Source organism: Muscardinus avellanarius (genome assembly GCF_963383645.1).
Source record: "Muscardinus avellanarius genome assembly, chromosome: 16".
Classification (NCBI taxonomy): domain Eukaryota; kingdom Metazoa; phylum Chordata; class Mammalia; order Rodentia; family Gliridae; genus Muscardinus; species Muscardinus avellanarius.
This window is the reverse complement of record NC_137802.1, coordinates 44,691,378-44,703,972: the sequence shown is the minus strand read 5'-3', so window position 1 is coordinate 44,703,972 and position 12,595 is coordinate 44,691,378. Positions and strand designations below refer to the sequence as shown.

The window sequence follows — 12,595 nt, the reverse complement described above, 5'->3', positions numbered from 1 at the left end:
AAACCTGCAGGCTAGCCGGGCATGGTGGCATACGCTTGTAATCCCCGCGCTTGAGAGGCTGAGACAGGAGGATCGTGCAGGTTTGAAGACAGCCTTAGCTACTTAGTGAGGCTCTCAGCAACTTAGTGAGACCCTGTTTTCAAATAAAAATATTTTAAAAAGGTCTGGAAGTATAGCCCGGAGGTAGGAAGCCTCTGGGTTCCACCCCTAGTACCACCAAAAAAAAAAAAAAAAAAAAAAAAAAAACCCTGCAGGCTAATCTGAGGGTTTAATTAAAAATCTACACACTAAAGTCTGGACACACACACACACACACACACACACACACACACACACACACACCTCACCTCCTAACCAAATTTGTTCCCAGAGAAAAAGCCTCCGTGTTCTGCCAGTGGAAGAGGGAGCTTCTCTAAATGACAAGGTGCCTACTTGATCACTCCACAGTAAAGCCAGTCGCCCTTGAGCCTCCCGCCCAGCACACAGGGCACCCATCAGTTCTTTAGTGCCTCCCTCAAAAATATTGAGACAGCCAGGCCTCGAGATCCATCACGCATTCGAGGGAATCCTGCAACTTGAATGGCAGAAACCAAACCTTCAGAGAAACAGAAAAAAAAGCAAAAGCAGACTTATATGCAAGTGTGACTGGGAGAAAATTTTACATTATAGTCATTTTTATTCAGCAGTTTAAAGGTAGGAAGTTATAAACTGTGCATGGTGACCCACACTTGTGATCCCAGTACTTGGGAGTCTGAGACAGGAAGATCCCAGGTTCGAGACCACCCTGGGCAACTCAGAGAGACTCTGCTCCAAAAATTAAAAAATTAAGGGCTGGAGCTGGGCATGGTGGCTCACGCTTGTAATCCCAGCATTCAGGAGACTCAGACCGTAGAATTGCAGTTCGCAGACAGCCTCAGCTACTTAGCAAGACCCTTTGCAATTCAGTGAGGCCCTGTTTCAAAAATAAAAACACTGGCTGGGGGTATGGCTCGGAGGTAGAATGCCCCTGGGCTGGGGTACAGCTTGAAAGTAGAATACCCCTTGGTTCAGTCCCTAGTAATAAAACCAAAAGGAGGAGGAGGAGAAGGAGAAGGAGGGGGGGGGAGAAAGGTAGGTATATCCTCAGGCAATAGTTGTTTCTAGGTAGATGAGATTGTGGGTGGATTTTCTTGTTATTTGTCTATGTTTTCTGAGCTTTCTATAAAGAACACCTAATGATTTGCAAAAAGACTATGCGTAGGGGGGTTTGTACATTGGCGGCCTTGGAGTAAACAAGCTCAGTAAAACATACGTCTGTTAATGAACTCATTTCTCCATTTCTTTCCTGAAGAATTCTTGCATGCAGGTAGAGGACAAGGCAAGAGACACGGCAGGAAGGTGACCAGAGGGGACCAACCGCCCAGCTTTGCCCGCGATAAAGCAGCTTCCCGGGGCCGACTTTCAGTGCTAAAACTAGGGCAGCTCAGCCCAACCAGGGATGCTTGATCACCCCAGAATTTATAGTTTGCAAAGATCTCTCCACATTTCTTTGTTCCTTTGAGTCTCCTGCTCATCCAGTGAGGTTGTGAGGCAAGGGGTAGCCACTTCTATCTTAAAGGCAGCTAAGCTCCGGGCATCTCCCTGTCACTCACCTGGGAGAGGCCTCATAAGGAAGAGGGCTCTAAAACTACAGGCATGTTACTCGATAAAATAAAAAGCTAATTACTTTTATTCTCTTTTTTAGTAGTACTGGGGATTGAACCCGAGGACACTCTACCACTGAGCTACACACCAGTATTTTTTATATTATTATTATTATTATTACAGTCCTGGGGATGGAACCCAGGGGCATTCTACATCTGAGTGACACTTCCAGCCCCATTTTTTATTCTTTATTTTGAAACAGTGTCTTGCAAAGGACCTCACTATGAGGCTGGTGGTGAACCACAATCCTGTCTCAGCCTCCTGAATGCTGGGATTACAAGATGCGCCACCACTCTCAAGTCTTTTTTATTTTTTATTTTGAGAGAGACTTTTGCTAAATTGCCCAGGCTGGCCTTGAACTTGGGATCTTCCTGCCTCAGCCTTCTGAGTCAATGGAACTATAGGCATGCACTACTGTGTCCAGCAGAGAGGGGGGGGGAGGGGGAGGAGGAGGGAGAGGGAGGAGGGAGGGAAGGAATCTAAAATGAAATGACAAAGCAACAGAGTCAGGCGTGGTAGCACACACTTGTAATACCAGTACTTGGGAGGCTGAGACGAGAAGGATCGCAGGTTCGCAGCCAGCCTCATCTAGTGTGGCCCTCTGCAACTTAGTGAGACCTTGTTTCAAAATAAAAGATAAAAAATAGGGCTGGAGGTGTAATTCAGAGGTAGAATGCCCCTAGGTTCAATCCCCGACACCCTAGATAAATAAATTAATAAATTAATTAAATGACAAGCCAGGCGTGGTGGCACACGCTTATAATCCCAGCACTGGGGAGGCTGAGACCAGAGGATCGCAGTTCTCGGACAGCCTCAGCTACTTAGTGAGGCCCTTTGCAACTCAGTGAGACCCTATTTCAAAATAAAGAATAAGTAGCCAGGCGTGGTGGTGCATGCTTGTAATCCCAGTCCTTGGGAGGCTGAGACAGGAGGATCACATAGGTTCAAAGCCAACCTCAGCTACTTAGTGAGGCTCTCAGCAACCTAGTGAGACCCTGTTTCCAAATAAAATATAAAATAAGTCTGGGAGTATAGCCCGGAGGTAGAAAAGCCCCTGTGTTCCACCCCCAGTACCACAAGAAAGAAAGAGAGAAAGAAAGAAAGAAAAGAAGAAAGAAAGAAAGAGGGAGAGAGAGAAAGAAAAGAAGGAAGGAAGAAAGGAAGAAGAGAGAAAGAAAGCAAGAAAGAATAGGGCTGGGAGTGTAGCTCAGAGGTAGAATGCCCCTGGGTTTCATCCCCAGTACCGCAAAATAAAATAAAATAAAATAAAATAAAATAAAATAAAATAACAAAGCAGATCAGTTGGAGATGGGTGGGTAGCAAAGCAGCACAAAGAAACTTGCAGAATGATAGAGATACTCTACCTAGAGAGATATAGAGATAGAGATATTCTCTTATCTTTACTGCAGCAATGGTTTTCAGGGTGTATACAACTGTCAAACTCAATGAATTGTACACTTTAAATAGGTGCAGTAAACTGCACCTACATTATACCTCAATTTGAGAGAGAGAGAGGATAAGAGGCGAAGGGGCGGCCATGCCTCCCTGGACAGCTTACGATCTCAGGGCAGCACCTGCTCAGGTGCACTCAGGCACTCTCATCCCCACTGTCTCCAACCACCCCCACCCCAGGTGGATGGAGCTGCCCACTTGGTCCAGCCACTTCCGGGGGTGGGGGTAGCCCAGTTCCTCCAGGAAGCTGCCACAGCACCGAATTCTTCTCTTTGTCCCCAGGACTCCAACCTGTCTGTGTACACAGACAACCCAGACCTCACACCCTGCTTCCAGAACTCCCTGCTGGCCTGGATCCCCTGCATCTACTTGTGGGTCACCCTGCCCTGCTACCTGCTCTACCTGAAGCACCGCCGCCATGACTACATCGTTCTCTCCCTCCTGTCCAAGCTCAAGACGGTCAGAGTCTCGGGGCTTTCCTCCCAGTGTGGCTGGGGCCTGGGGGGTTCTGCTTTGACTGAGCCCCATTCCCTGCTGCTGGACCAGGCTCCCGAGCTCACCTGCCTTGTGGCACTGGGCCACGACAGCCCTTCAACTAGGTCTGCCGCTAACTGAGACATTCCCTGATTGGGGAGGTTCTAGCAAGTTCAGCAACAACACAACTCCCCTTGACCCTCCTCCAAGAAGTTGCCGGCCAGTGCCCCCTCCCTAGAGGGAACTGTCCCTGCCTCTGGGGTTGGGGACTCCAACCTATGTCCTGTTCACAGGTCCTGGCCATCCTGCTGTGGTGTGTCTCGTGGGCAGATCTCTTCTACTCCTTCCATGGCCTGGTTCAAGGCTGGGCTCCTGCCCCGGTCTTCTTTGTTACCCCCCTGGTGGTGGGGCTGACCATGGTCAGTATGGGGCTGGGAGGCTGGATGGGAAGCCTCGGAGGGTGTGGGTTATGATAGGGGACCCCTGGAGTCTGAGAAGGCCAAGCATCTGGGACTCAGAAGAGGATGCGGGCGACTCCAGAGACCTGTGGCCACATGAAGTAGGGAGGAAGGGAGGCAGGTCCGGATGTGTGAGCCCCGGCTGAGCCTCCCCCGCCCACCCTGCACAGCTGCTGGCCACCCTGCTAATCCAGTATGAGCGACTGCGAGGGGTGCAGTCCTCAGGGATCCTCATCATCTTCTGGTTCCTGTGTGTAATCTGTGCCATCATCCCCTTCCGCTCCAAGATCCTCTCAGCTGTGAGGGAGGTAAGGGATGAGGGATCCTGCTGGGTCCAGCCCTATCAGAGTTCAAGGTCACTGCTGGGACCCAGAACCCACCCCCCCATCCTTCCCCACTCCTAAAGCCTCCTCTGTTCAACACTTTTCATGTTGTCCCCCACCTCACTGCATCTTTGCCTGGAGGAAGGGGGTGGGTGAATGAAGCAGAGAAATGGGTCAAAGATGTCTGCCATTCTTGGGTGCTCCTGGGAGCACCACCAAGCGCAGCGCCGGGAGTGGGCGTCAGTCAGCGTCTGTGCAGCATATGCAAAAGTGCGTATAGGGTTCTGGCTCACCCTGAAGTCCACCAGTTTGTTCTCCCCCCCTTCTTCCTACCGTCTCTAGTTCTTGATCTCTGGCAGGGGAAGGGGGTGATGGAGCGCTGGGGTATAGTTAGTGGCCCATTTTCTTCTCAGAGAGAAGCAGGTAGGACAGTCGCTGGCGACAGGCTTTGGAGCATCTGCTGCTGCTTGTGACCCTGGGCAAGTCACTGAACCCGCAGGAGCCAAATTTGCATTGTGGGCATCAGAGCTGTCCTGGCTGTAGTTTAGACAAGGGGATGCAGGAAAAGTGTGCGTACAGTGGTCAGTCCTCACTGGACCACGGGGGACTCCGAGGTAGAGGCTAGAGACCAGGCTTCCCCGTGGCTTCTGATGCCCTGCTCTGCTGTCTCTCTCCCACCCCCCAGGGCAAGATCTTGGACCCTTTCCGCTTCACCACCTTTTACATCTACTTTGCCCTGGTGCTCTCAGCCTTCATCCTGTCCTGCTTCAGAGAGAAGCCGCCATTCTTCACCCCAGAGAATGATGACCCTGTAAGTTTGCAGGAAGGGCACAGGGACTCCAACCCAGCCCTGACCGGCAGTCCCCATCCCTTCCCATCCCTGCCAAAGAGAAGGGTACCCCAGCTGGCATCGGGAGCAGAAGGGACGAGGGCCCTCTCTCTGCTGTGCTTGGAGAGGCTGCTGGGCACTTCTGACTCACCCTGACCTGTTCTCTCGCCTTCTAGAACCCCTGCCCAAAGGACAATGCTGGCTTCCTCTCCCGTCTGACTTTCCTGTGGGTCACAAAGTGAGTTGGCTCTTGCTCCAGCCTGGGCCAGAAGGAGAGAGAGAGGGAGAGGGAGAGAGAGAGGGAGTGAGAGGAGAAGGGAAGCAGGCCAGAAGTCTAGGAATCTGAGAAGATGGCATGCTCCTACCCAGCAGGCATGGGGCAGAAGGTGGGGATGCATGTCCATCCATTTGGGCTAGAGAAGCCGAATGCAGAGACCAGGCCAGGCCCGGCTCCCTTCCCAAATCTGCAGGCCAGCCCTTCATCTGGCTGGCCACAGGGACAGGCCCGGGCCTGGAAGAAAACTATAATTAGTTCTGAGCGCTTCCGTCTGGGATAAGCTTGCAGCTTGTCATCTCCTTGGCTGCCCCTCGGAGCGGCTTGAGCAGGATAATTGTATCTGTGACCTGGGTGACAACTCATTAACCACATGGCACTGTGGAAGCACCTGAGGCCGGGCTGAGGCCGCTCCATCCCCTGTGCCTATCCAGGCCCAGCCAGCGCGTATTTCATCACGAGGGGCCCAGGAGCAGGTGGAGCACCTGGGGAGGAGGAGGAGAGGGGCAGAGGCAGGGACCTGGGATCTAAGGCCTATTCACTGCAGGAATTAAGGAGATGCCTCCCTTGGTCACAGCATCCAAGTCCTCCCCCAGCCCCGTTCTGGAGACCGTGGGGCCCTGGAAACACTGGCTCCCAGCTCCTGACCCCATGTGGGGCCACCTACCCACCCCACCTTCTTGCTCAGGATGGTCATCCTCGGCTACCGGCGTCCCCTGGAGGAACAGGACCTCTGGTCCCTGAGTGAGAACAACCGCTGCCACAAGCTGGTGCAGCAGCTCCTGGAGGCGTGGAAGAAGCAGCAAAAGTCAGCAGTGGGGTAAGGTCCCCACCATGCCCCCCCACCCCCGCCACCCTGCCTTCTCACACAGCTCTGATCTCCTGCGTGATGCTGGTGAACCTTCTCCCCTCGCACTCAGTGGGGAGAAGTGTAAGTGCAGGGTGCCCCAGGCTGGAAGTATAGCCCTGGGTGGGACCTGCTCTCCCCAGCTCTGCCGGGGCAAGAGAATGACTGGAACTTGCATTAGTACTTACTCTGTCCTGGGCACTGTCCTCAGCATGGAGTCAAACTCATTGACTCTCTCAACAGCCCTACAGTGTAGATTCTATTATACTCATGCTGCAGAAGGGGACGCTGAGGCACAGAAGTTTAACAGTGCACCTGGAGTCCCTCCCTCCCCCGGCAGATGGTAGCAGAGCTGGAATGGCCCAGAGGCATGGCTCTTACATCTGTTCTACCCTACCATGTTGAAAAGAGAGATTCCAAGGACTTCCCTCAGGAGGGGAAGGGCCAGCCCCCCACCCCCTACAAAAGAGGACCCTCCTTCAGCTCAGGAGACTTTGCCCTGGCAGCTTCCTATCAAGGACCCACCAACCTGTCTCTGGAGCCAGCTGCCCAACCAAGAAAGCTGGGGTTCAGATTCTCCTCTCTCACCCATGTCTGGCCCTGGGACTGAGTCTTCTTTCCTTTCGCCCACAGCCTGGGGCGTGGGGATCAGTGCTTCTCAGCCCAGAACCCATGAGGTCCACTAGCTGTTGACAAAACCAAGGACTTGGGCTTGGTTAGCAGTGTCTTGGTTTCTGTGGCTTGAAGCCTCTGCAAAGGCCTGTGCCCACCCCCATCTGCCCTCTGTACCCCTTCTCTGTACTTCTGTGTCTCCTCCAACCCCTCCCTGTTCAGCTGCCCAGAGACCAGACCCCTAGCCATCCCTGCCCTTGTCTCCCCTTGCGTCTCAGCATCCTCCTGGAGCCAGTTCTGGGGGGGGCAGAGAGAGCCAGAAGCCAGAAAGAACTGGGGTCATCATGGTCCTTTGGGAAGCAGTCTGTTACACCTCCAGAAATCCAGAAACAGGGTGGGGAGTCCTCATGCTGTCTGTCCCCCTCTCTCTCTGAAAGCCAAGAAAGCAGCTGCCTCCTTCTCCTCCTCCTGAGCTCCTCCCCCTGCACACTCCCCTCCCCCCTCCTCCTCACTCCACACCAGCCCAGCCTGTCCCCAGGCCTCATGGAGCCCAGGTGCCCATTCCCACCCACTACTCCTTCCTCCCTGGACCAGCACTAAGGCTGCAGCATTTGAGAAGAAAGCCTCCGGAGAGGGCAAGGTGCTGCTGGGGGGCCGGACCAGGTCCCACCAGCCCTCCTTCCTCTGGGCCCTGCTGACTACCTTCAAGTTCGACATCATCATCAGCATGTGCTTCAAGGTGACCTGGGACCTGCTGAGCTTCATCAGCCCACAGCTGCTCAGGTCTCACCAGCCCCTCTTCTGGGCCCTTCCCCTTCCCGGGAGGCAGAGGACTAGCTGGCCACCCCTGAGGGCTGGGCCCAGGGGAAGGTGTGACCTGCAAGGGTACGATTCAGTTCTCTTGACCAGGAGCTGAAGAGGCTGCTCCTACTTAAAGTAGAGGCACTGTCTCCACCTCAGCTTCCCCATTTGTACCCCACTTACAAGGGGGATTCATTCATAAGCTTTCTTTCTTTAAACCTTTCCAACACTCCTTTAGGGAGATTTCCTATTCCCATTTTATAGAGAAAGTGGGCACTCAGAGAGGTGAAGAAACTTAGCCAAGGGCACACCATTTGTAAAAAAAACAAGTTTGGCCTGAGTCCAGGACTCTGAATTCAGGGCTCTTTCGAACACCATCAGGCTCTGTCATCTGTCACATGAGAGGCTGGTCCTAGATAGAGCTCTCAAATGACAGGGTAGGATAGAGAGCTGCCTAGCAGTTGAGCCCCATGAATGAATGCCCACATAGAAGGGCATTCATTCATTCAGCAAACACTTTTTGAGGCTCCAGGGTATCTGAATGATGCTAGACACCAGGGGTGCAGAGATAATAAGGAATGGTCTTGAGGCCTTTGGGAGAAGCCAACCGCAATCCAAATAGAATACAGCAGGACAGCCGGGCCTGGTGGTGCACGCTTGTAATCCCAGTACTTGAGAGGCTGAAACAGGAGGATGGCGGGTTCATAGATAGCCTCAACTACTTAGTGAGGCCCTCCACAACTTAGTGAGACCCTATTTCAAAATAAAGAATAAAAAATAGGGCTGGTTGTCAAAGACCAGCTCCGGCCAATTCAGGGGTTCTCGAAGGTGAGCGAGGAATCAGCACGTTGAGGGAATGAGAGGCAGCTGTTCTCGGAGCATCCGGAGGCTGGATGCTGCCGTTCAGAGCCAATGCTTAATTTTTATATGCTTTTACACGCAAGTATTTGGTATTAACAACTTTTGGAAGAACATATTTTTACACAAATTTCTCATCCCACCTGGGTACAAGCAACTTTTGGCAAAACATATTTTTACATGAATTTCTCAGTACATACCTGACCCGATGAGCACATATCCCGATACCACGGTTGGAAAAACACCTGAAATTAACCAAACTAACATCATACAATTCATTCCTGTTGCATAGCCACGAAAATCAATGCTATTTAATATTAACCTAAATAACAATGTAATTCTGCATAGCTGCAAAGCATGTTCGCAGCCAAGGCTAAACCAAAAGTGAAGAAAACAAGGGCTTTTCCATTAGAAAGGACATAAAGATTATAAAAGATATTTTTTTTTCTTTTGCGGGTGTGGGGATGGAACCCAGGGGCATTTGACCTCCAAGCTACAATCCCTGCCCTATTTTTTTTTTTATTCTTTAATTTGAAACAGGGTCTCACTGAGTTGCATAAGGCCTCACTAAGTAGCTGATGCTGTCCGCGAACCGCAATCCTCTGGTCTCAGCCTCCCGAATGCTGGGATTACAAGTGTGAGCCACCACGCTCGGCTGTTTCTTTTCTTTTTTTTTCTTTTCTTTTTTTTTTTTTTTTTGGTGGTACTGGGGGTGGAACCCAGAGGCTTTCTACCTCCGGGCTATGCTCCCAGACCTATTTTATATTTTATTTGGAAACAGGGTCTCACTAAGTTTCTTGAGAGCCTCACTCAGTAGCTGAGGCTGGCTTCGAACCTCTGCGATCCTCCTGTCTCAGCCTCCCAAGCGTGGGCATAACAAGCGTGCACCACCACGCCCGGCTATGTTTCATATTTTAAAATACAAAGTGTACAATTTATTTTCTTGAGTTCTTTTGATCTTTGGTGAGAAAACACCAAAAAGGAGCTGGGTGTGGTGGTACACGCTTATAATCCCAGTGCTTGGGAGGCTGAGACAGGAGGATCACACAAGCTCAAAGCCAGCCTCAGCTACTTAGTGAGGCTCTCAGCAACTTAGTGAGACCCTGTTTCCAAATAAAGTATAAAATAGGTCTGGGAGTATAGCCCGGTGGTAGAAAAGGCCCTGGGATCCACTCCTCACTAACACAAAGAAAGGAAAAGGAAAGAAAAGACAAAAAAGGGGGGCCCCTCCTGGCTGATCTCTCTGTCACTCATAATAAACTTTAACTAAACACCGGGCATGGTGGTGCACGCTTGTAATCCCTGTGCTTGGGAGGCAGAGACAGGAGGATCGTGCAGGTTCAGAGCCAGCTTTGCTGGTTTACGACACCCTGTTTCCAAATAAAAATATAAAATAGGTCTGAGAGTGTAACCCGGAGGTAGAAGGGTTTCCAGGAACCCCAGTACCACACACAAAAAAAATAATAATTAAAAAAACTTTAACTAAACTTATTAACTACTAAATGCTATACTTACTGTTTCTACTTCTAAAATTAACTGCTAATTTTATCTGCTATTTTAATCACTAAGTATTCTATTAACTTATTCTGACCCAAGCCCCAAGCCTACACCAAACATATTCCATTTCTCTAACATACAATGTCTGCACCTAATTTTCCATAATATCTATTAAGTTGTTTACTAAGAGAATTCTTTTGTGCTTTTGTGAGCAGGTACCAAGGAAGTCTATTTTTTAATGCCCAAACTCATTTTCCCTTAACCCTTACTATTCCATACCCCATCCTATGTTATTCCTATATGGGTGGTGGGGCTGTGGCACTCCTTTGGACCCTCTTTGATCACATAAACTTGCCCAGTTAATTTTGCAGGCATCACGTCAGGTTTTCCCCAACAGACTCAGCATCTATAAACAACTGTAATTGTCTCAATTTCTACTAGTCAAAGATTCTTACTATTTGGGATTTTATGAATTTCTGAGCAATTCCCAGGTTTCTTAATACCTTTTTTCCTGTAACATCTTCATATGCAAAGAACATCATGTCTCATTAAGACCACCCAGATCATTTGGCTCAATTAATAATCTAATTAGAGCACAGAATATAAAACAGGGTCGGTGTAAGCATAGTCTCTGTCCTCCTGCCTTGCAGGAGTCCTCCTCTTGCTGAGACCTTGTCAAACAGCTCAAAGGACAGACCCGAGCTGGGGGTGTAGCTTGGAGGTAGAATACCCCTGAGTTCAATCCCCAATACCACACACACATACACACACACACACACACACACACACACACACACACACACGAATACAGGGGGCAGAGGTGTACCAGGGAGAACTGCAAGAGGGGCAAGGGAGCCATAGTGGGATGGCAGAGGATACTTGCCAGCTGAGATGATTCTCAAGTTTAAAGGGTTAACTACATGAAAGAGGAGGGAGAGTGAGCCCCAAGCACAGTCACAAAGGTCAGAAACAGCATGACTCGGGAAATTCAAATGTTTCTGACCTGAAAGGTATACAAAGGGAGGGGCCAAGACAAACGGGAGCCAGAGAGCAAGCTGAGCTGCCGTCCAGAAATATGAGGCAAGAGAGGGGCCGCTGCCAGCAGTAGGGGGATGTAGGGCTAGGTGGCTAGGTGGAAGCGGACCAACTAGGCTAGATGGAAGTCTAGGCCAGGCGTGAGATAAGAATTCTTTTCTTTCTTTCTTTCTTTCTTTCTTTCTTTCTTTCTTTCTTTTTTTTTTGTGTGTGTGGTACTAGGGTTCCTGGAAGCCCTTCTATCTTCGGGCTATACTCCCAGACCTATTTTATATTTTTATTTAGAAACAGGGTCTCTTAAGCCAGCAAGGCTGGCTTCGAACCAGCACGATCCTTCTATCTCCGCCTCCCAAGTGCGGGGGATTACAAGCCTGCGCCACCAGGCCCCGCAGTGAGATAAGAATTCTGGAGCTACATGATGTACTTAAACATATCAAAGTCAATCAGGAAGCCAAGCGTGGGTAGGAGGGAGGGGGAGGGAAGGGGTTAGAGATTGGGTAGGGGCTGATCGGGTGATGTGTGTATGTATATCTATCTCCACAAGTTTTTTTTTTTTTTTTTTGGTGGTACTGGGGGGTTCCTGGAAGCCCTTCGAACCTGCCCACCTGCCCGATCCTCCTGTCTCCGCCTCCGCCTCTCGCCCGGCGAGTTTTTTTTTTTTTTTTTTTATCCCATTGAGATGTATGACTACAATGCACCATAAAAATTTATAAAAAAAAAAAAAGAAGAAGAAGAAGAAGAAGAGTTCTGGAGCTAATCCAGAGATGGGTGTGTACGCTGAGGAGAGGGGGGAGTCTAGGGCAGCCTTGGGTTCTGGCCTATGTAACTAGAAGAAGATGGATCTTTTGCTGAATGATGAGCTCAGAGGGAGGAGGAGGCCTGACATGGGGCGAGGGAGTAAACTGGGTCCTGGCCATGCTGGGTCAGAGGTGCTGGTGGGCCCTGCAAGAGGACATTCCCAGCTAGCAGGTGACCACATCCACAGAGCCATGGGGAATAGGGTCCCGGAGGCCCATGACTGGAGCCTGTTGTCCTAGAGGGTGCGTGAGAGGGAGATGCCAGGGAGGGGAGTGCAGCAGAACCCTAGGGGAAGAGCAGAGGATGGACAGCCAGAGCTGGGGACAGACCTGGAACCAGGGGAGTGCACTTCCCAGGGAAGAAGTGGCCTCCAGAGCAGGAAGCTGGCCAGCAGACCAGATCCTCTAAAGGCAGCACAGAGTTGGTTGGTGACTTGGCCAGGAACAGAGGCTGGGACCAAGGGAGAGGGCCCAAGGACGGCAGGGAGGGAATCCAGTGGAAATGAGCCATGAAAGTCTAGACACTTTCTGTAAAGAGAGATGTACAGTTTGCAGGACTGCCCTAACAAAGCACCATAGAGTGGGTGACTTAAAACAACAGAAATTTATTCCCTTGTTTATGCTGTTTCAAAGTAAATAGAAATTTATTCCAGAA

The 12,595-nt window shown here is 50.5% G+C and overlaps 1 protein-coding gene across 1 annotated transcript in view; it reads left to right on the top strand.

Moving 5' to 3' along the window:
- The window catches only part of ABCC3 (ATP binding cassette subfamily C member 3), a gene marked incomplete at its 5' end in the record, with an annotated part of 64,636 nt that overhangs the window by 19,290 nt on the left and 32,751 nt on the right, over window positions 1–12,595 (top strand). Inside the window, 7 exons of the mRNA XM_080714038.1 lie at window positions 3,418–3,594; window positions 3,903–4,028; window positions 4,238–4,375; window positions 5,076–5,201; window positions 5,396–5,457; window positions 6,182–6,313; window positions 7,547–7,735. Coding sequence (XP_080570164.1) covers window positions 3,418–3,594; window positions 3,903–4,028; window positions 4,238–4,375; window positions 5,076–5,201; window positions 5,396–5,457; window positions 6,182–6,313; window positions 7,547–7,735 — 950 coding nt within the window. The remainder of the gene's footprint in view (window positions 1–3,417; window positions 3,595–3,902; window positions 4,029–4,237; window positions 4,376–5,075; window positions 5,202–5,395; window positions 5,458–6,181; window positions 6,314–7,546; window positions 7,736–12,595) is intronic.